Genomic DNA, 20,644 nt, shown 5'->3' with positions numbered 1-20,644 from the left:
TCAGTTTTGTATGGCTACGCAGTCTTTATTCGCCTTTAACATATAAGCAAAAGTAAAATGGTTTCTTCTTCAGTGAAATGGTTAGCTTAGTTTCATTTACATAATCTCAATTCTTCCCCCCCCCCTAAAGTTATATGTGCCGTATTATGTGTATACTGTTTGGATGTTCACCAGAGACAGCTCTCTTACTAGAAGTAAGATCCTCTACACGTAACCACTCCCATGCCCTGGATTAATCCAAACTATAGTGCACCCCAGACGGAGAACAGGAGCAAACAAAACACACCTTAATAATGGTGCCTGCAGGTAAAGATGACTCAAGCAAGTGACCTGTTATAGCTGAACGTAAATGGATCCACCCTGGGAAGTTGGGTGGACCTCTTCTGAAACTTTAGTTGTCAGTTTGTTGAAATTGCTGTATAATATAATGGCCAAGCAGCTTCCTCCCTCACTGCTGCTGCACTGCCTCATGCATCTTTGGAAGGAGGTCCAAACAGTGTGGGATGAAGCAGTATTGGCAGCTGCTTGGCCATTATATTATACAGGAATTTCAACAAACTGACAACTAAAGTTTCAGAAGAGGTCCACCCAACTTCCCAGGGTGGATCCATTTGGGAAAGTAAACATGTCATCTTCAAAACTGATGTACTTCAGATGAGGATAATACAAGTCTAAACAAGCTGAAGGCCTTAGGAATGGACCTCAACAGATGGGAAACCCTGACATCAGAGCGTTCAGCCTGGAGGCAGGCATTGCATCATGGCCTCTCTCAAAATGAAGAGACCCTTGTCCAGCAGGCCAAGGCAAAGAAGAAGTCACGAAAGCAGCAAATATATATAATGACATGAACATGCATGGTGCTTTACAGAGTATGAAAAGCAGGTCCTTGTCTTATTAAGATTGTAGCACATCTAAGTGAGCTGTTAGAAAATCTAGTGGAAATGGCCTTCTTGGAAAATGAAGCAGAAACTATATGTATATAGTCCAGGACATTCAGTGCATTGACATGTATTTGCAGTGCTGCTTTTTGTGAATGGGTATGTTTTTGGAAATTGAGCAGAGATCCTACTGGCTTACTAGAGCAGCTTTAACTGACAAAGCTCCTTTTCAAATTCTGAAGTCCATAATGGGATCACATCTTTATTAGGCCAATCAAAAAGGCACAAAATGTGGACCAGTATTCAGAACTGCCAGATTGCTTTATCAAGGTAGGTGTTACAAAACAAAACAGGAAGGCTGAATTTTAAAGCTGTATAGTCTGCCTGGTATTTTGAGGGGTGGAGGAGAAGAAAGGCTCTAAAAACTGTTCTCTCTTTCCTGCCTCCAGCAAGCCTGGGTTACTCTGGCATCACCTGACATGCTCTACTTGCATGTCCCCATGGAATTTCCTTTATGGTCAACATTGCTATTTCTACTCATTTGCAAACATTCTCAAAACTATTCTTCATCTATAGTAAACAGTATAAGCAAACTTTCCTGTAATGTCCTGCTAATATGTTTTTGATTTTATTCCCTAGAAAAACGTTGCCCAATCCTTTCAATGCCACCTAATGGAGGATTCAAGTGTATAGATGGTGCATATTTTAACTCCCGGTGCGAATATTATTGCTCGCCAGGATATCAGTTAAAAGGAGACCGAATAGTACAGTGTATGGATAACAAAGTCTGGAGTGGAAGACCAGCTTCTTGTGTTGGTAAGTGTAGAATCCAAACAGTTGAGGACAAAAAAGGAGAGGATGAGAAAGAGTCAGCTATAGTGAGTAAGACAACATGGTGAGCTGGAATGAGCTATTGACACAGCTGGCATTCATTCTGTCACTGTCAAGTTCAACCAACTTCCTGGTGTATTTAGGGATCTACAGGGTGTGACAATGGCATGATGATGACAGGAAGGGAACTGGCATGTATCAAAGTGAGAGCACGTTGAAGTGCCCATTTAGTGGCAATAATTGTTAACAAATTCTTCATATGGTTGTTGTACGTTTTTCAGGCTGTTTGGCCATGTTCTGGAGGTTTTTCTTCCTAATGTTTCACCAGTCTCTGTGGCCGCCATCATCAGAGGACAGGAGCTAGAACTCTGTGTTCAAGAATACAAATTCATCATACTTTCTTGCTTCTTGTAGACAACTTGTAGACATTACATGTACCACATATGTTATTGAAATCAGAGATAGATAGGTATGTGGAAGCATGCTATCACACGTTTTCAGGGCATCTTGATGGTAAAATCACTCATATTCACACAGACCATTATACCTTCATTGGTACCTTTCCAGTGGAAGTTTCCAGAGCCCTGTCTGCTTTGGCTGCAGGGGCTCATTTTTGCTTATTGTGTGATTCTGCGAATGATAAGGTTATGGACAAGAAGTTTGGATGGATACAGCTGGCCACCTGTATTCTTGATGTCCTGACAATACACAGTTGTCCCACAGACATTATCTGGCTGAGTCCAAGAAATACTTGATCCCTCCTTGAATGCCTTGAGAGAAATAATTATTTTCTATATCAGGCTGTCCTAACATTGTAAGAGAGGGTGTTTTTCCAGTACCTTGGGCACACCTGTGATATGAGAGAAATACCTGGTTGGCCTTGTAGAAACCTATATATGGGGCAGCTTCCCTACTGTGTGCTCTGTCTATCACAGTTAAAATCACATCCAAAGCCTGGCCATAAAAACAGATGTTAAGTTCCATACCCGAACACAAGAAACCTTCCCATTTGGCCACGTATTACGAGGAAATTCAGAGTTCTGTTTGATATGAAATAGGTTCATTCATTTAGTTTTGAACAAGACCTTGAAAACAGATTCTTCAGATGTAACGCAGTGAAGTTCTTCTCTGCTTAGGAAACAAAGCATTAGCAGAGTGTCACATTAAAACCATCAAGGCTCAGAGCTTGTGAAAGTTACTTTCTTGACTTACAACTCTCAGAATTCCCCCGCCATTCAGATCTAGGAGATCTGGGCTCAAATCTCTACTTAGCCCTGAAACTTACTGCATCATTTCTGAACAGTTATATCTCAAGCCCTGCTGATCACATAGAATTGTTATGAAGCTAAAATGGGGAGTAAGGGGCATATAAGTAATTTTGAGCACAGATTTTACAGCAATGTGTCATCAACAATTTATGTTCAGTGGCAATAAATACCTGTCCTTATGATTTTCATGAAAAATTGAAGTGTTGTCATTTGCTTTGCTGAACTGGCTCTCTTTGTCTTGTCTTTATTTATTTAATCATTGCTGCTGATCTGGCTCACATTTTATGTTTTTTATGATATTGCTACAAAAAAGAAATCTGAGATGAGGAAATTCCAGTTTGTCACAAATTTTCAGAAATCCGCCCCTCCTCTATTATTACAAATTAACAGAGAGAAAGATGGGCTGTGCTTATCTAGTGAAGGTCTCTAAGCAATTAAAAGCACTCTGGTCCAGCAAGAACAGTTCACTGATCCGTGAGTGCCTGGAGATGCAGTTTCTATAGTAACACAAGATTGTTGTCTTAATGTATCAGAAATCATAGTACTCCATGGAAACTATCGTCTTTTGCTCCTTGGTGACAGCACCTGATAATCATACATCTGTGACAACACCAGATGAAAGGAGTGTTTCAAAGACATAGTCCTTTCTGCATTAATTTCAGAATACATGTGTTTAGACAACACCTTAAACACTGGGAATTTGGTCAAAGGCAATTGTTTTTATGTACACATACTGCTTGTTCTCTTGTCTGTTCCATGTGCATTATAAACAAATTGTCACTTTGCCCCGGCAGAACCTATGATTTTCAGGGTCTATTTTACAATGTACGTATATTGAGAAAGTCTGCAGTAGGTTGCAGAATCACTAGCTCCTCCTTACGGCAGACACATCAGATTATTCATTTGTCCTAAATAGGACGACCCTGTCACGATGCAAATATTTTTAAAGAATAATAATTCTGGGAGTAGGGCAATCACATATCATAGCCCTCAAGGCAGTTTCATACACATGCTGAAAATGTAATGTGTAGTGATTACAGCTCATTTTTGCATGCACATCTTAATGTGGTAAGGTAACAAATCAGAAGAACTGCCTGTGGAAATCAAAGATATTAACAGGGAAGAATGGAAATATATTATTCCTGTAATCAAAACAAAAGAAAAACCTAGGTGAAGGATTGATAAACCTCTTAGAAGTGTTGAGGACAGGTGAGGAGCAAAAGTGAGAGGAGACAGAAGTAGGAGTCAGAATTCTAAATGCATCTTTTCAGTGACTGTCACATAAGTACAAGTATGGCAAAAAAAAACACTGGCCAACACACTGGAATATATGTTCTAGTCTCCTAAGAAAGATGATGCCAAAGAGTACAATAATTATAGGACTGTTGAATTAATTTCACGTACAACCAAATGATGCTCAAGGTTGTGCAACGAAGACTTTTACCACATATGGAATGTGAAATGGCAGATGTTCTAGCTGGAATTGGAAGAGGAATATTCCTAAATATTGCAAATATATCTTAGCTAGTAGAGCACAGCAAAGAATTTTAGGAGAAAATCAATTTGGTTTTATAGAGTAAAAGAAAAGATTTGTGCAGATCATTAAAATATTTCTAAAATAAATAGTTGTGCCACTGTGTTTGACAATAATGATGTGTAACCTGTACTAGTCTGGAGAAAAGGTTACTCTTAGAACAGAATGAGGAGAAACAGAATGGTTTTCCATAGACAAAGCTGTTAGACAATACTGAATTTTATCTCTCTGTCTTGGTCCAAGCCTGAACCCAGAATATTATATAGGAAGCAGGATTAGGCTCAGTTGAAGCAGGTGTGAAATTTGGTAGAAGAAATCTCAATAATTAATAATTAAAGATACGTGGATAAAACCATATTATTGACAGAAAATAGCAGTGTCTTGAAATGACTCCTGATGAACATGAAATAAGAAAGTGGAAAAGCAATGCTGCAGTGGAACATTAAGACAAACCATGACCGCAGATGATTTATACATCTTTAGTTCAATGGTTTAGACATCTGCATGCGGAGCCAGAGATTGGGAATTTGATTCCCCACTATGCCTCCTGTGAATAGAGCTAGCTGGTGTGGCCTTGGGCAGTCTGCACAGTCCCAAGGGACCCCAGAAGAAGGAAGTGTTAAGCCACTTCTGCGTATTCTCTACCAGAAGAGTTGCCATAACTCAGAGTTCGCTTGATGGCACATGATAATTATAGCTGGCTGGATAACTCAGTAATTTAGGTATCTGGCTGTGGAGCCAGAATTTGGGAGTTTGATTCCACAGTGTGCATCCTAGGAGAGAAGCCAGCCTGTGTAGCCTTGGGCAAGCTGCAAGTCACAGGGTGCCCCCAGAAGAAGGGAGTGGTGAACCACTTCTTAGTAGTCTCTACCTGGAAAACTCTGAAAAGGGTCACCACAAGTCAGAATTGACTTGATGGCACATCATAATGATGATTGTTGAGAGTTAAGAAATTGAAGGAGTTAAATGTTTTCTATATTTCTATTCTTCTATTTAATCATTAATCCATATACAGTGGTGCCTCGCTTAGAGAGTGCTCCATTTAGCGATGAAATCACTTTACGACACATTTTTTGCGATCGCTTTGCGATGTTCCCTATAGGGGAATTTCCCTTTGTGACGATTGGTTCCCGAAGCAGGGAACCGAGCATCGCAAAGCAACAATTTTAAAACAGCTGATCGGCAATTTCAAAATGGCCACCGGGTAAACAAAATGGCCACCTGCTGTTTTCTGGGATGGATTCCTCGTTTAAGAGGCACCAGAAATGGCTGCGCTATGGAGGATCTTCGCTGAACGGTGAGTTTTAAGCCCATAGGAACGCATTAATCGCCTTTTAATGCATTTCTATGGGCTTTTTTATTTCGCATTGCGACGTTTTCGTTCTGCAGCAATTTTTGTGGAACGAATTAACGTCGCAATGCGAGGCACCACTGTATATTGCAACTGCAGCCAAGAAATAAAAAGAAGACTGGGATTTGGAAAGGCAACTGTAAAGGAACAAGTAAAGATGCTCAAGTGTAATATTTTGTCACTGGAAGCTACTGTAAAAGTGAAGATAATTTGTACTGCGGTCTTCCCAATTACACATCTTGATGTATGGACGTGTACGCTGGATAGTGAAGAAAGCTGACAGAAAAAAATTGATTTATTTGAAATTTGGTGTTGAAGGCAAGCTTTATGGATAACCTAGACTTCCAGAAAGATAAATAAATGAGTACTGAATCAGATCAACCCTGAACTCTGCCTAGAAACAGCGATGCTGAAACTGAGGCTACCATATTTTGTGCACATGAAAAGATGAGAGTCATTGAAGAATGCTATAATACTAGGAAAGGTTGAAGGCAGCAGGAAAAGAAGAAGACCAAACAATAGGTAGCCATGTCTGTGCATTTGCAAGAACTGATGAGGGCTATTAATAATTGGGTCTTTTTGAGGTCATCATAAGTCAGAAGTGACTTGACTACATATAACAACCATAGTACTTAAAAACCATATTTGATAGAAGTATTTCAAAAATTTGCATTTAATAGTGGTATCAACGTAGGAAGAAATATATTGCAAGCACGACACGCCCCTACGCGAGTATAACACACCCACCGTGTGGGCAGGCAGGCAGAGATCCATCTCCGTGGCCCAGTTCCGGCAAGACCACGGAGTGGCACCAGGCCGCGGACCGAGGGTTGGGGACCCCTGCTCTAGACCATCAAATCCAGCTCTTGTGAAGGAGGCACAGTGGGGGAATCAAACTTACAACCTCTGACTTTATTGGGACAATCAATGTCCAAACAGTTCCACACTAAAGATTTCAAGGTTATCATAAAGTCAAATGTGAATATGCTTATAGAAACCCCATGGTCAAAATCCTGGTAGTGTTGATGTAAGGTTTGTGTAATTTACTGTGGCTAATCATCATGAATTAACAAATTGCTGGATGTATTTCAGTTGGGCAGGTGGGCATCAGTGAGTCATATTTATATGTGGCAAGTTAGGAAAACCTTACATGAACACCAGTAGGATTCTGGGCACTAATGAACTTGTTCAAACATGATACAGATTATCTAAAAATGTCCTATGTTTGCATGCCTTGAGTAATACCAGTCATGTTTCTGTGTGCTTGTCTTTGTTTGCAGACACAGAACCTCCTAGAATTCAGTGCCCAAGTATAAAAGAGAAAACAGCAGAACCCAATAAACTGACAGCCCGTGTGTTCTGGGAAACCCCAGAGGGACGAGACACTGCTGATGGCATTTTGACAGAGTGAGTGAAGATATTTGATATTACGATGTACTAGTGGGAGTGTTAGCGTTGCAGTCATATCCTACCTGTGAGCTTCCTCTTAGACGTCTAGTTGGCCATAGTATGTACAGGCTGCTGGATTAGGTAGCCTGGCATGGTTCTTCTTTATGTCCGGTAGGCAAACCACATGATTTGCATACCCAGTTTGGAGTAGAGGCTATAGTGATGGACCTGGATTCAGATACCCCTTTGGCCATAGAAACTCACAGTAAGGACAACAATGATAAAACCCCTTATTAAAATAGCTCACTTATCTTGAACACTACTGGGGTTGCTATGAGTCACATGTGATTTGAGAGCATATAACACAAACACAGTAAGTGTGCATCAAAATGTCTGCATTCAATTAGTTCTTGCTGTGTCCTTGATTGGAAGCAAAATAAACCTGGGTGCACAGACATTTTGTATTCTACGAATTTGGTTATATAATAGACACAGCTTAGACCAAGTGCTTCTAAAAGACTTATAAATCCAGTCTTCATATTGCTGTCAGTGGATGATTTTCAAAAACACTGGGATCTAAGCTGCAGTATGGGAATTAACTCTCTAGCCTTTTGTTGCCCCCAACACCCTACCTCTGCACATACCACCAAATATTTAAACTATCTTTATTCTTATTATTTGTAGTGTTATTTTGAAAGGACTACCACCAGGGTCACATTTTTCAGAAGGAGACCACAAAATCCAGTACACTGTGTTTGACAGAGCTGGGAATAAGGGAACTTGCAAATTTTTGATTAAAGTCAAAGGTAAGAATATTTGCTGTCTTAAAAGATGCACAACTATTTGCATATTATCTGAAGGTGAAGACAGTGGGAGTTGTGACACTCAGGCTATTTTAGATAACGTTGCATACACAGCCTTAGATTATTCAGTTCTTCAAGAAACCTCTGATTTATGGATGTGGGATATTCAGTACATCAGAAAATGGCTTTATATTGCTGCACCATATCATACCCATGTTGCCAGCAGGAAAAAGGATGTCAAACTTTTCACAGCAAAAGACAGTGTGAATGTTGATGACTCCAATTTCATCAGCAGCAGTCAATATGGTCTACAGCAGTGGTTCCCAACCTCGGGTAATCCAGATGTTCTTGGACTGGAGTTTCCAGAAGACTTCACCACCAGCTGCCGTTAGAACCACTGGTCTACTGGATACCTTCTTGTGTTCGCTACCATTTATAAAGATGCACCAAGCAAGGGAGAATACCAGAAGCTGAGTCCTTTGTTCATCAGTTAACCACGTCGCAGCTAAACACAAAGCAATTGCCAGGGCTGTTTTTCAACAAGTTCTCCGTATAGCAATTGCTTGATGGCACAACATAATCTAAATGCCTAGAAGAAATGTGTCTTTCAGATTAGCTTGTGCACACTCGAGTACATGTCTGTGCAGATGGAAAGTATTGGATTGTTAATCCCAATGAATGTATATGAATTTGGAGTGCTTCTGCCACATGCAACATGGTACGCTTCCAGCCATCTGTATTGAGAAAGAAGACTTAACCATTTTTCTGCAAGGCTGATGTTCTTCTATGCTCAGAAGTGAATCCAGATTTTGAGAGAAGCCTAAAGGTACAGATACTTGTTACAAAGCACTCAATTTTAAATCATTCTCAATGGTGTGCAGTGTGGGTCTTTTCTTTCCAGAATGATGCTTACTGGGAATTTACTTGAACCCTAAGGAATGAAGTGAAATGGTATCTGATTGGCTGTATTGTTTGGATTGAAAAAATATGTTAAATCAAGTTTAACACCCCTACCTTTCTGTATTTGCTCAGTTACTGCTCTACATCAAGACGAATGGAACACCAAATATTGTCAATTATTCCCTCAGGCTCCTCCTTTATACTATAAGTTCTCCCCTTATGTTTGAAACATTTGCAACATCCAGATTCAAAAGCATGTGCAGTGGCAACAATTAAGTTTGTGTTTCACCAAAGAAAAGGAAGGTTCCTGATTTAGATGAGAAGAGGAAAGACCTCCATCCTCTGAATCAGCAAAATCCAAGATCCGAAATGTGAAGACAAAGGCACTTCTCACTGTACACATCTGCAGTCATTTCAAGGGCCAGTTCACTCATGTGGATGGATAAACCCGTCAATTGCCTCCATGCCCAAGGCAGAGGTTTCATAACAACACTTGACAATCATCCATATTTTCCAAGCAATAGATACCTAGAGAATATGTTGAAAAACAGCTCTGTATCTGAAGGCAGAAGGGAAAGAAGTGCCTGTGAGGAGGAGTAATATATCTAACCACATCAGTCTTGCTTTTACCAATATGTCTCCAGCAAAGAAGCTATGTTTTTGTTTCTGGGAAAACTGTGGGGTTTTTTTTGTTTTTGTTTTTTGCAGTGACTTTGATTTACAAAATAGAATGTGTTGGTAAAATTTCTCAGTCAGGAAGTGCTGCACAAATGGATATGAGTACTGGCTTTTGCTGAACTCTTCTTATTTCCTTTAATTATAACAATACACACAGTGTCTTATGCCATGAAGTGATACCCTTTACTTGGATAATGGAACAAAGCAGTCTACCTTCTCCCACTTGCTACGCAAACTCCATACTTTGAAAAAACATGGAAGTGGAAGGCAGCGCCAGCAAGCCGAGTGCTTGTGCCACTGTGTGGTTCTCAGGGGACCACTGTTGTTGCAAGAGGCAAACACAGAGGTCACCTGTGGAGTTTCTGTGCCAAGGTTGATTGTGACTGGTTTAAATTGCACCATACTAACAAAGCATAAAACCAGGCTTGATGTTCATTTATTGGGCCTTAAATCAATTAATATTTGAGAACTGCACACTGCCTTCCTTTTCAGGGTGCTTGGGCATTGCGATGATAAGTTTGTCCTCTCCCAGTTCCTCTGGATTCTACCATTGGGTCCTGCCCTGTATATAATTAACCAATTAGGAATGAAAGGATGCAGAGATCTTTGATGACAACTAATATACAATTCAATGTTGCCTGCATTTTCTGTTCACTTTTCTGTGTTAGAAGCAACAATGGGATTACTGAATGCTCTTCTCATTCTGTGTCTGAAGTCAGGCGCTGTGGTAAACTAAATGCTCCAGATAATGGCTACATAAAATGTTCTGGTGATGGTGATAATTATGGCGCAACCTGTGAATTTTCCTGCATTGGTGGGTATGACATGCAAGGAAGTCCGGCAAGAGTTTGCCAGTTCAACTCGGGCTGGTCAGGAACAGAGCCAACCTGTACACGTACGTGAGTAATTAATAATTACATGAGTTAATGAATTAATGTTGTGGCTGATGACATTTATGGGCAGGATTAAGCAGGTGACATTTTGTTAATGAACAATAAGTTGAGTATATGTTGCAAAGGTTTGGTGTCTATTGATTATGAACAAAAATACAAGTCAACCAGATCTGCAGTGTTTGTGTATTTATTTAAAATATTTTTACCTTGCTTTCCTCCTGAAAAGGACCAAAGACATCGCATCTAGATATTTTTCATTCCTTGTATAGGGATTTAGTAGTGCCGATGCACTTTCATGGGAGATTCCACAACTGCCATGAGATTCTTGTGTTCTCTTTCAAATACCAGTTTGCTGTTTCCCATTGAAATAGATTTTTGTACTCTTTCGCAAGCCTGAAAGTATGCTTGCTGAGTAACCCTACAGGGCAAATGACAGTGTGGCAGCTCTGTTCAGAAATACAATAAATGGCATTCTTTGAACAGATGTGATAAATGGTTGTCTGGACTACACTAGTCATGTATGGATTTTTTTTACTGTAACTTTTGGGATTTCTTTACATCTTGCCTATTCTTTCTATTGATTGTTTGTTCATTCTTCATAGAAACTGATTATCAAGCAACCACCTACATTCTTCTGCTAACACATGAGTATGTGCAGATCATTAGCATAAGGAAGAAAAAGGAATTTGTTACAAAATGTGAATGCAGCACATTTTTTTCCAACTGTGTTAGCTTGTTCCAGCAAAAACAACCAAGAGAACCTTAAATTAAATAAAAGCCCCATCTGATATTAACTTTAGGGGACTGCAGCCCAATCTTGCCCATATCCTGCCTGCAAGACATTTATCTATATATATGAGGCTTCCAGATCTTTCTCAACTGTATTTTTCAAAGAGGAGAAAAGAATCTGGGGATCTGGAGCAAACAGGAGGTGGGATCAGCTCAAGAATACTGATTCTCATGGTTTCTCACTTCTGCTGGCTGTCCCTTGGATTACTATGTCTAAATTGATCAACATAATTTCTGGTAGCTGTAAATTTAAAAGATATTAAATATGTTTATTGTAGTCTTGTTTGCTTGTAATTTCAGCCATGAATATTAATGTTGGTGTAAGGACGGCAGCAGCCCTCCTGGACCAGTTTTATGAGAAACGGAGACTGCTCATCATATCCACGCCTACTGCAGCTAATTATTTTTACAGATTGCAGTTGGGAATGCTGCAGGTGAGGCATAGCCCCTTTAAATCAGTCGTTCTGTTTAATATTTGTGCATATGAGCAGTGTTATTGATGGAATCTTTATCGCTTCATTTTAATCAAAGTTATGGTGGTCGGATTTTTTGTAGCATTTATGGGTTGCTGAAGCAATAAAAATTCTGCAGAGGCTCCTGGCATTTCCCGTCCACTCCCACCTCATGTCATTTCCCTGGGGTCATGTCTCTTTCATTGTTCCATTCTTCCAGAGTGGAGGGAGACCTGTAGGCATAATAAGCAACAGTCACCTGCTGCCACCTCCAGCAGGAGTGTCTTGTAAACATAATTTGGCTCTCAGAGTCTGTGGATCCAAGCCTGTGGATAATCAACATTGTCCTAACTCAGCCAGAGGTACTAGTGGTCTGGGTTGAATGCTGTACATATCTGCTTTCTCTGAAGTGAGATTTAATAGTCCTGACAACTATAGAAGTAACAAATGAGCCTTCACTTTTGACTCAGAGGTGGCTTGAAGTTATTTTGCCCTTGCTGTTCAGGTTTCCTTCCAATTTGGTACTTGTAATAATTGAGAAAAGAAAGTTACTGTGTCACCTATTGATGTGCTTCAAAGCTTTTAAAAACCTCAAAATCAAACACTGACGAAAACAAAAACACATTAACTTAATCCAGTACTAAATTTTGCACTTGTATGATACAGATTTAGAGTACATGAAGCCCTCACTGTGGCCTACTTGGGGTGTGTGTTAAGAAATAGATATTTACTCTGTACATATTTTGTATTAACCTTCTCACCACAAAATGCAGCTGGTTCATAGAGAAGGTGTCATTTAATGATATTGTTTCAAAAGTGAGTAGCATTTTCTTTGGTCTTTAAATATTTTAAAAAACTGAGGGAGTGAGCAGTTGGATCAGCTCTGTTAGTTCTGTCTGCATCCCATGCACTTATTTCTCACAGGCCCTCCCAGTCAGGCTAGATAAGGGTCTGTGAAGATGATGAGCACATGTTACATAAGACAAATGTTTGTTTTATCTTGCTTTGCGATGATTGTTCCACTTATTGTTTTCCTTCCATTTCTCTTCTTGCCTGTTTTAGCCAGCACAGTGCGGGTTAGATCTACGACATATTACAGTGATTGAGCTGGTTGGAGTTTACCCATCTCTGCTGGGAAGAATAGGACTGAGATTGATGCCTCCTGCTTTGGCTTTGCAAGTCAGGTAAATTGTCTCCAATAATAATCCCAGAAAGAAATTCTGCCCCCACACGTGAGTCTCCTTTTTACAATCTTGACAGGATGTACCAGGTAAAATGATCGCCCTCCTCCTTCCAGTGCTGGTGCAAGTCTGTTATTGGCATACTCACCTCAATGTATAATACATTCCCTATTCTTATCCAGTACAAAGGAAACTAATTACTCCCAGCAGTGGACAATAGGTGTTGTAACTACTTTTCAGTGACACAGTTTTTCCCCTCACAGCTCTGCTAGATAGGTATTAGAGGAGCAGTGTCATCGTAGCTCATAGATAAGCCAGTTGTGGAGGTGGGGTTTGGATGAGTTACAAGCCAACAGAGAAATCTCACACTAGAACTGCTTCACTGGCTGATATTTCCCAGCAACAGAGACAAAAAAGAAAAAAGGTGAAGAGATGAGGAGCCAAGCCACGGTTGGCGGCTTGGGTGACTCACGTTTGGGGGGTGACCCTGGCCGCGAAGAGTGGGGTCCGCAGCCTGGGGGTACATCTGGACCCAACGTTCACCATGGAAACACAGGTGGTGGTGGTAGTCCACACCACCTTTTTCCACCTATGGCGGATCGCCCGGCTGCGGCCCTATCTCGACATGGGGGTGCTCACTACCTTGGTGCATGCGCTCGTAATCTCAAGATTAGACCACTGTAACATGCTCTACGTGGGGCTGCCTTTAAGGCTGATGTGGAGACTTCAAGTGGTGCAAAATGCAGCGGCCAGACTCCTCACTGGAATGAGAAAATACCAGCATATTTCTCCTATGCTGGCCATGCTGCACTGCCTACCCATTCGTTTCCGCATCGACTTTAAAGTTTTAATGCTCACTTGTAAGGCCCTAAACGGTTTAGGACCTCGATATTTGGCGGAATGCCTGCTCCCACCAGATCTACCCAGATCACCCGTGTGAGCCAGGAGGTGAGGCTGAGGAGCCTGACGCCGAGAGAGGCCCGGAAGGAAAAGACACGAAACCAGGCCTTCTCGGCGGTGGCTCCTCGCCTCTGGAACAATCTCCCTCTTGAGATTCGCGCGGCCCCCACTCTGGGCACTTTTAAAGCTCAATTAAAGACATGGCTGTACATTCAGGCCTTCCCTCCAGCTAATACCTGATTTTCTGTTTATTCTCCTTTTATTTATTTTCTACTCTATCTTTGTATTGTATTTGTCATAGTATGATTTATGTAATTCTGTATTATTTTATTGTTTACATTATATTGGAAGCCGCGTAGAGTGGTCTTATAGGCCAGATGGGCGGGCTATAAGTAAGTAAGTAAGTAAGTAAGTAAGTAAGTAAGTAAGTAAGTAAGTAAGTAAGTAAGTAAGTAAGTAAGTAAGTAAGTAAGTAAGTAAGTAAGTAAGTAAGTAAGTAAGTAAGTAAGTAAGTAAGTAAGTAAGTTAAATCATTTCGAAGCTCCTCTGCCCAAGAGACAAATCCCCATTGTTAGTACAAAGACCATGGTTAGGGTAGTCCAAAGTCATTTCCATCAGACTGGGAGTAGTTTGGAATCAACCCTACTTCAGAGGACCTACTGTCAGCTCAGGTGACTCTTAGCAAATTCAGATTGTTTCTAGAGAAAGTGTGAAGCTGTCACCTTTTCTCTGGTGGTTGGGCATAGATTCCAACAGTAACACTGTATCCATGCTATCCTGCTATCCTGACTGTAAAGGGTAGTTGGAGAAGGAACAGGGCAGTGTGCTGAAACAGAAGGGGTATTTGGGTATCGCAAAAAGCTAAGGAGGTATGAGAAACCGGTCTTATAGTGGAAAAGCTAATGTGCTGATTCCCACTTCTTATTGCTTCCAGTTTATAGCAGGAGTTGCTAAATAAAACCTGGAGTTTGATTCACTGTTGGTTTAGTATGACATCCAAACCAAACAGCAACCCTCTCTCCAGGTTCTCTCTCCACTGGTGAGCCAAAGAAATAATCCACAAGCTATTCTCAGTTTCTGGAGAGATAAAATAACAGAGTTGGCTGCTATTGGGCTTGGATATTACACCAGGAAACAAAGCCCTATGTTTTGTTTAGTGGTTTCTGTAAAAGTGGAGCAATGTGACAGCAAGAAGACAGCTGAATGGGTAATTCTCTTGACATGGGAACCTATCAGATACAATTTGTACATCACAGGAGAAACCCCATCAGGCTTTCTGTATACAAGCAAACAGTGGACAACATTATTTTCCGTGTGATTTCTAATCATTTGTTAACATGTGATGGATGCAGCCCAGCAGTTGACAATTCAGATTTGGGACTGGTAAAGCAACAAAGGGAAATGGGTGATCAATACTGCACTCCAAATGACCTTTGTAATGGCACAGCTTTTCTTTGTCTTTATTTAAGATCTAAAAAGGATAACATTCCTATCATCCTATTGATGATATACATTGTTGAAAGAGAATTAAATTACAGTGGTTGGTAGGCATGCACACGCATGCGATAGCTGCTTCTTAAAAAACAAACAATTTTTTTTTCCTTCTCCACCTCAGGTTGTTGCTTCGCATCCCTCACTATAACTTCAATATTGTGGTGGTTGATAAACATGGTGTGGACAAAGAACGCTATCCTTTCCCAGCTACCCCTGCTGAGCTCTTTACTCTCATTGACACTTTCCCTTTGAGAAAAGAAGATATTAAATTACAAGCAGAATCTGGTCAATCCTGCCCCTAATTTTGGAGTATGGCCATTTATATGCCAGTACTTTTGCTGCCTAAATTGTTCCTGGTGCTACACGGAGCATAGAAGTATGGAAATCACTGCTGTACAGATATTTTTGAGGGGAAATATGTATGTGTTTAGCCCTATTTGTTGTGAAACTACTTTTAATTTGGCTTATGGTCCTTTATTTTCAGAGATTTATTCTCTTCTGTGGAAAGTTTTGTGGAAGTATTGAATTGCTTGGAGTGACTCTTCAGAATAACTTTTGGCATTACTTCCTGTGTAAATGTTTTCTTTACTTTTTTCAGATCTTTTATTAATAAAATATTGTTTTGCAATTTTTTTGTTTTAGTCTGAATAATTTGGATATGAAGTAGTGTCATACACTATTGCAGCGGTCCCCAACCTTTTTGGGACCATGGACCAGCTAAGCCTCCAAGGAAGGCAGAGGCCCCCTGCAGTGCACATGGATGTGCGCACACTCTCAGGCACATGTGCGAAGCGGTAGGAGAGCACCTGCCAACGCTGGTGTGAGCGCTCCCCCACCCCTTCGTGCAGGGGTGCCTACACGTACACCCACCCCTTCGCGCGGGCACGTGCATGAAGGTGTGGGGAATGCTCACGCCGGCACTGGCATGTGTGCAAAGCAGCGGTGGGAAGTTCTGTCTTCACGGCCCGGTCCAGCTCAAGCCATGGACCGGCACCGGGCCGCAGACCAGGGGTTGATGACCTCTGCACTATTGGGACCAATGTGGTAGGACACTATCCTAGTTTCAAATGATTTTTTGTTGTTTCTTTATCACACAAAACTTTTAATTACTACTACCCACTTGGAAAACTAGCTTCTTTTGTCTAGCTGTACCAATGGTGGGATGCAAAGGCTCATACAGGTCAGAGAACAAAGCAAAAGTCATACACCCAATGACCCCTCAGATAGTTTTACCTGTTCTTAGGCATTTTACCTTACAGTACATGTGAAATGTTGCCAAACAATGTTGGATTGCAACTCTGAGTAGTTCTGACAATAGTGAAGGATGATGGGAGTTGTAGTTCTATACATTTAGAGGGCCACATCTACACCTCTTTTGCCTGCATGTGTAAAGTATGAGTCTTTTATTGTATTTAGAACTCAGTATCCTAGATGTTTACCTGCTGAAAAATTCTTGCACAACAATTAAAATGACAAAAGATTTTAATTATACACAAATGAAGATAAATAAGCTGAGACTTTTTCCCACCAAGCCACACATCTGAATGTACATATACCAGCAAAAGTACAATAACAGAGCAGTCCTGTGTAGAAAGAAAAAATATCCTGATTTTTGGCAGAATGTAATTAGATGCAGTTTCTTCAAAAAAGTGTTTATATCCAGCATTAGTGTTCCAAATGATGCACTCAGAAGAAGAATTATACATTGGAATGATCTCTGATCATCCTTGGCACACACACACATTATTTGTTGATAGCATAAATCAAACATGGATGTCTTTAGTGTATTGCCCAAGTCATCTTAAGACTGTTAGGTGCTGTCAACTCAGAACATATAGTGATTAAAGATAGGGGTATTTGCATCCCTGCACAGCTGGACTTACTTAATGAGGGTCTGGCTCCTGGGGCCAGACCATCCACTCATGCTTCTGACAGCGGCTTCACTCATCCTTCCAATCACTCCCTGAGCCCTGCTCTCTTCCTGCTTGGCTAGCCAGTTCAGGAAAGGGAAGGGAGGATGAGTCACGCCTGCATGGCTGCTGAGTTGCTAGCTGAGTAGGAAGAGAGCAGTATTCTGGGAGTGATTGGAAGGATGAGTGAGGCTGTTGCCTCCACCGCCAGACACATGAATGGATGGTCCGTGCCCAGGGGCTGGACCCTTGTTAACCTCAGCTGTGCGGGGATATTTGTACAGTATTTATACAGTATACAAATCCCCATCTCTAATAGTTATCTTAATAGGGGTTTTAAGGTGAGATATTTAAGGACTGGTTTTACCATTTCCACATCCCCAGTGAGGTGCTATGGCTGAGCAGAGATTCAAACCCAAGCCTCCTGAATCTCTGCCAACACACTCTATCCATGACACCACACTGGGCATCCCATCTTAAGACTGAGCTGAATCATATTCTGCAGGGCAACAGATAGTGCATGTATTTCATATAATTATTGCAGCGACTGAATTGTGCTAGTCCACCCCTTCACATAAGAATGAGGGAAACAACACCAGTGTCTTTTTACAAACTGAGAATTTCTTTCCTTGCATTATCTGTGGGATCAGGCTGTTGCTCTGTATTGCCCACAACTGTAAACACAACATGAAAGAAAGATAGGCTGAATCAGGATTGTATAAATTGCAAAATGAACCTTATAATGTGATGTGTGAAGCATCGTTTCCAGTCTGTGCCAGGGTCCCCCAGGGGGCCATATGACCCTACTGAGAATGGCTGTGTTAAGAGTATACAATACATGTGCTACCGTGTTTCCCCGAAAATAAGAGAGGGTCTTATATTAATTTTTGCTCCAAACAAACAAACAAAAAAAAACACATTAGGGCTTATTTTCAGGGGATAGTTTTTTTTTCATGTACAATGAAAATGTTTATTCAAATACAGTCATGTCACCTTCTTCTGGATGCTGCACAATGGTGGCGGGCAGGGTTTCACTTAACTAGGGCTTATTTTTTGGGTAGGGCTTATATTATGAGCATCCTGAAAAATCATACTAGGGCTTATTTTCAGGTTAGGTCTTATTTTCAGGGAAACAGGGTAATCAAAAGACAACAAATCCAAGAGCAGTTGGTACAGGCTTCAGAGTGTCATATGATACATTTATAAAAATTACCGCCACGTAGCACAGGAGTAAGAAAATGCAGCCCTGCATGTTTTGGACTGCTACTTCCATGATTCCTCACTGCTGGGTATGCTGGCAAAAGCCAAAAGGAGTTCCAGTCCAAAATCTAGCAGGCCACACTTTGTCCATTCCAAACTTAGAATGTACTTTATTCTATGGAATTTGGAGGCTCTATATTCCTAGGCTTCTAATGGCCTTGGCACCCCCATCTCTGTTAAAAATCTTAAAAGTGCAAATAACAGGAGCAGAGATATGCTTCAGCAGTTTTCAGTGCAATCTAATAATGTATCTACGGAGCACTAAATGCCACTGAATTCAGTAGGGCTTCAACAGATGCAGGACTGCAGCCATCACCTTTTGAAAATTCCATCACTACTAAAACAAAACCTCAGTGTACCTCAGAGGCATTACTAATTTAAAAATTCACAACCAATTGTATTGGACTAAGTAGGCACACAGTGCACTGAAAATCAGTCTCATCTGATGTTAGGCTTTTAAATATAACATACATTTATGTAACATAAAAGGGGCAGAAAAACACTGTAATAAAACGGTTAGAAATATATTTGCATAAGTAAGTAAAATTGTCAATATTGTGACATTTCTGTGATTACTTTATCCAGCAAACTGTAGAAAGAAATGTAGAAGAACATTATATAAGCTCTCATAGTACCTCCTTGTTACTTTCTGGTCTGTAGGCATCATCGTTTAATACTTAAGTAAAATTATAAAAACAATCTTCCGCGTAATTGTTCAGACTGTATATAAATGTATACACTGCTTTTTAACCTAAAGATTATTGAACAGTACATGAAACAACTAGAAATCAATCAAAACATTATGATTCAGTCACCTGAAGTAGCTGAAATAACTTGAGAAGAAAAAGTTAAGATATGCAGCCAATTTCCTTCATTTGTCTGGCATACTTGATTAAAAGATACAACAAAATGTCTCAATTAAAAAACAAGTTCCACAATACAGGTTGGTGCTGTGCACATTTACATCCACAGATCACCCACAGCCTGACAGCGGCCTCACTCATCCACTCAGCCTCTTGGGAGCCGCTGGTTATTTCACAGTATCAATTCTCACAAAATATCAAGACCATGAAGTGCAGGATATAAATGGAATAAATTAATTCTGAACACTGAAGTAGTCCCAAGTTACTGATGTTCTGTTTTTCAGCCAGTGTTCTGACTAATCCACTTACTGAATCAGTTCCTCCACTAAGAAACCTCTTCTCAAATGGAGTCTACAAATGAAATTTGGAACACCTGGTGTATTTTAGTTTTAAATAATTTAAAATTAGGTGTCCCCTATATATGCAGTGCTATGAAATGTAATGCTTTTAAATCTTCAGTATACTGATATGAAAAACTCAACTTACACAGGGCAGAATTCGGAGTTAATCATACCTCAAGCTTAGGTCAAAGACCATGTAGAAGAGACTTCCTACAACAAAGGACTGAAGGAACTCAACAGGTACAACTTTAAGGAAGGGGATGAGGCTGGGGAGACACAGTGGCACTATTAGCGTACTTAAAAGGGATCTGGGGAAGAGGGGAGTCTGTTCATACCACCCACAATTTCTTAAACAGGAAGGTAGATTTGGGTTACACATTCAAACAGTATAGTTCAGTTATCCAATGAGCTGGTAGAATTTCCTCCTTTCAAGGTGCTCACAAAAAGTTGGACAGGCACAAAGTGAGCCAATCTGAGGGCAGAGATTAGATTATGCTTGATATCTTGCAGGCAAACATGAATTTTCCTTTCCTCTTCAACCATGTCATGTAATTTGAGAAAGAATTAAACTTATGTATTCGCAAAGGCTTTCACGGCCGGGATCTAATGGTTGTTGTGGGTTTTTTGGGCTCCTTGGCCATGTTCTGAAGGTTGTTCTTCCTAACATTTTGCCAGTCTCTGTGGCCGGCATCTTCAGAGTGCTGCCCTCTGAAGATGCCGGCCACAGAGACTGGCGAAACGTTAGGAAGAACAACCTTCAGAACATGGCCAAGGAGCCCGAAAAACCCACAACAACCAATTAAACCTATGTTCACAATAAGACAATATAACATAATGATGACTGTTCCTTTGTTAATTTGTTTGGTATCTTCTGTTCCAAGTTTTTACAGGAAGTCCTGAAATGGAGACAATGTACTGCTGATGAGTTA

At 40.6% G+C, this 20,644-nt stretch overlaps 1 protein-coding gene across 3 annotated transcripts in view; it reads left to right on the top strand.

Annotated features, from left to right (window-relative positions):
- Positions 1 to 15,969, top strand: part of SRPX (sushi repeat containing protein X-linked) — a 32,809-nt gene extending 16,840 nt beyond the window's left edge. For all 3 annotated transcript variants that reach the window (XM_020777682.3, XM_020777679.3, XM_020777680.3), the window contains 7 exons: positions 1,518 to 1,694; positions 7,143 to 7,269; positions 7,936 to 8,057; positions 10,348 to 10,527; positions 11,615 to 11,748; positions 12,829 to 12,950; positions 15,463 to 15,969. In XM_020777682.3, the coding sequence (XP_020633341.3) occupies positions 1,518 to 1,694; positions 7,143 to 7,269; positions 7,936 to 8,057; positions 10,348 to 10,527; positions 11,615 to 11,748; positions 12,829 to 12,950; positions 15,463 to 15,643 (1,043 nt within the window). In that variant the 3' untranslated portion in view covers positions 15,644 to 15,969. The remainder of the gene's footprint in view (positions 1 to 1,517; positions 1,695 to 7,142; positions 7,270 to 7,935; positions 8,058 to 10,347; positions 10,528 to 11,614; positions 11,749 to 12,828; positions 12,951 to 15,462) is intronic.
- The last annotated feature ends 4,675 nt before the right edge of the window (positions 15,970 to 20,644 follow it).

Source organism: Pogona vitticeps, chromosome 3 (assembly GCF_051106095.1).
Source record: "Pogona vitticeps strain Pit_001003342236 chromosome 3, PviZW2.1, whole genome shotgun sequence".
Lineage (NCBI taxonomy): Eukaryota > Metazoa > Chordata > Lepidosauria > Squamata > Agamidae > Pogona > Pogona vitticeps.
The sequence above is the reverse complement of the archived record's forward strand: the minus strand, read 5'-3'. Positions and strand labels throughout refer to the sequence as shown.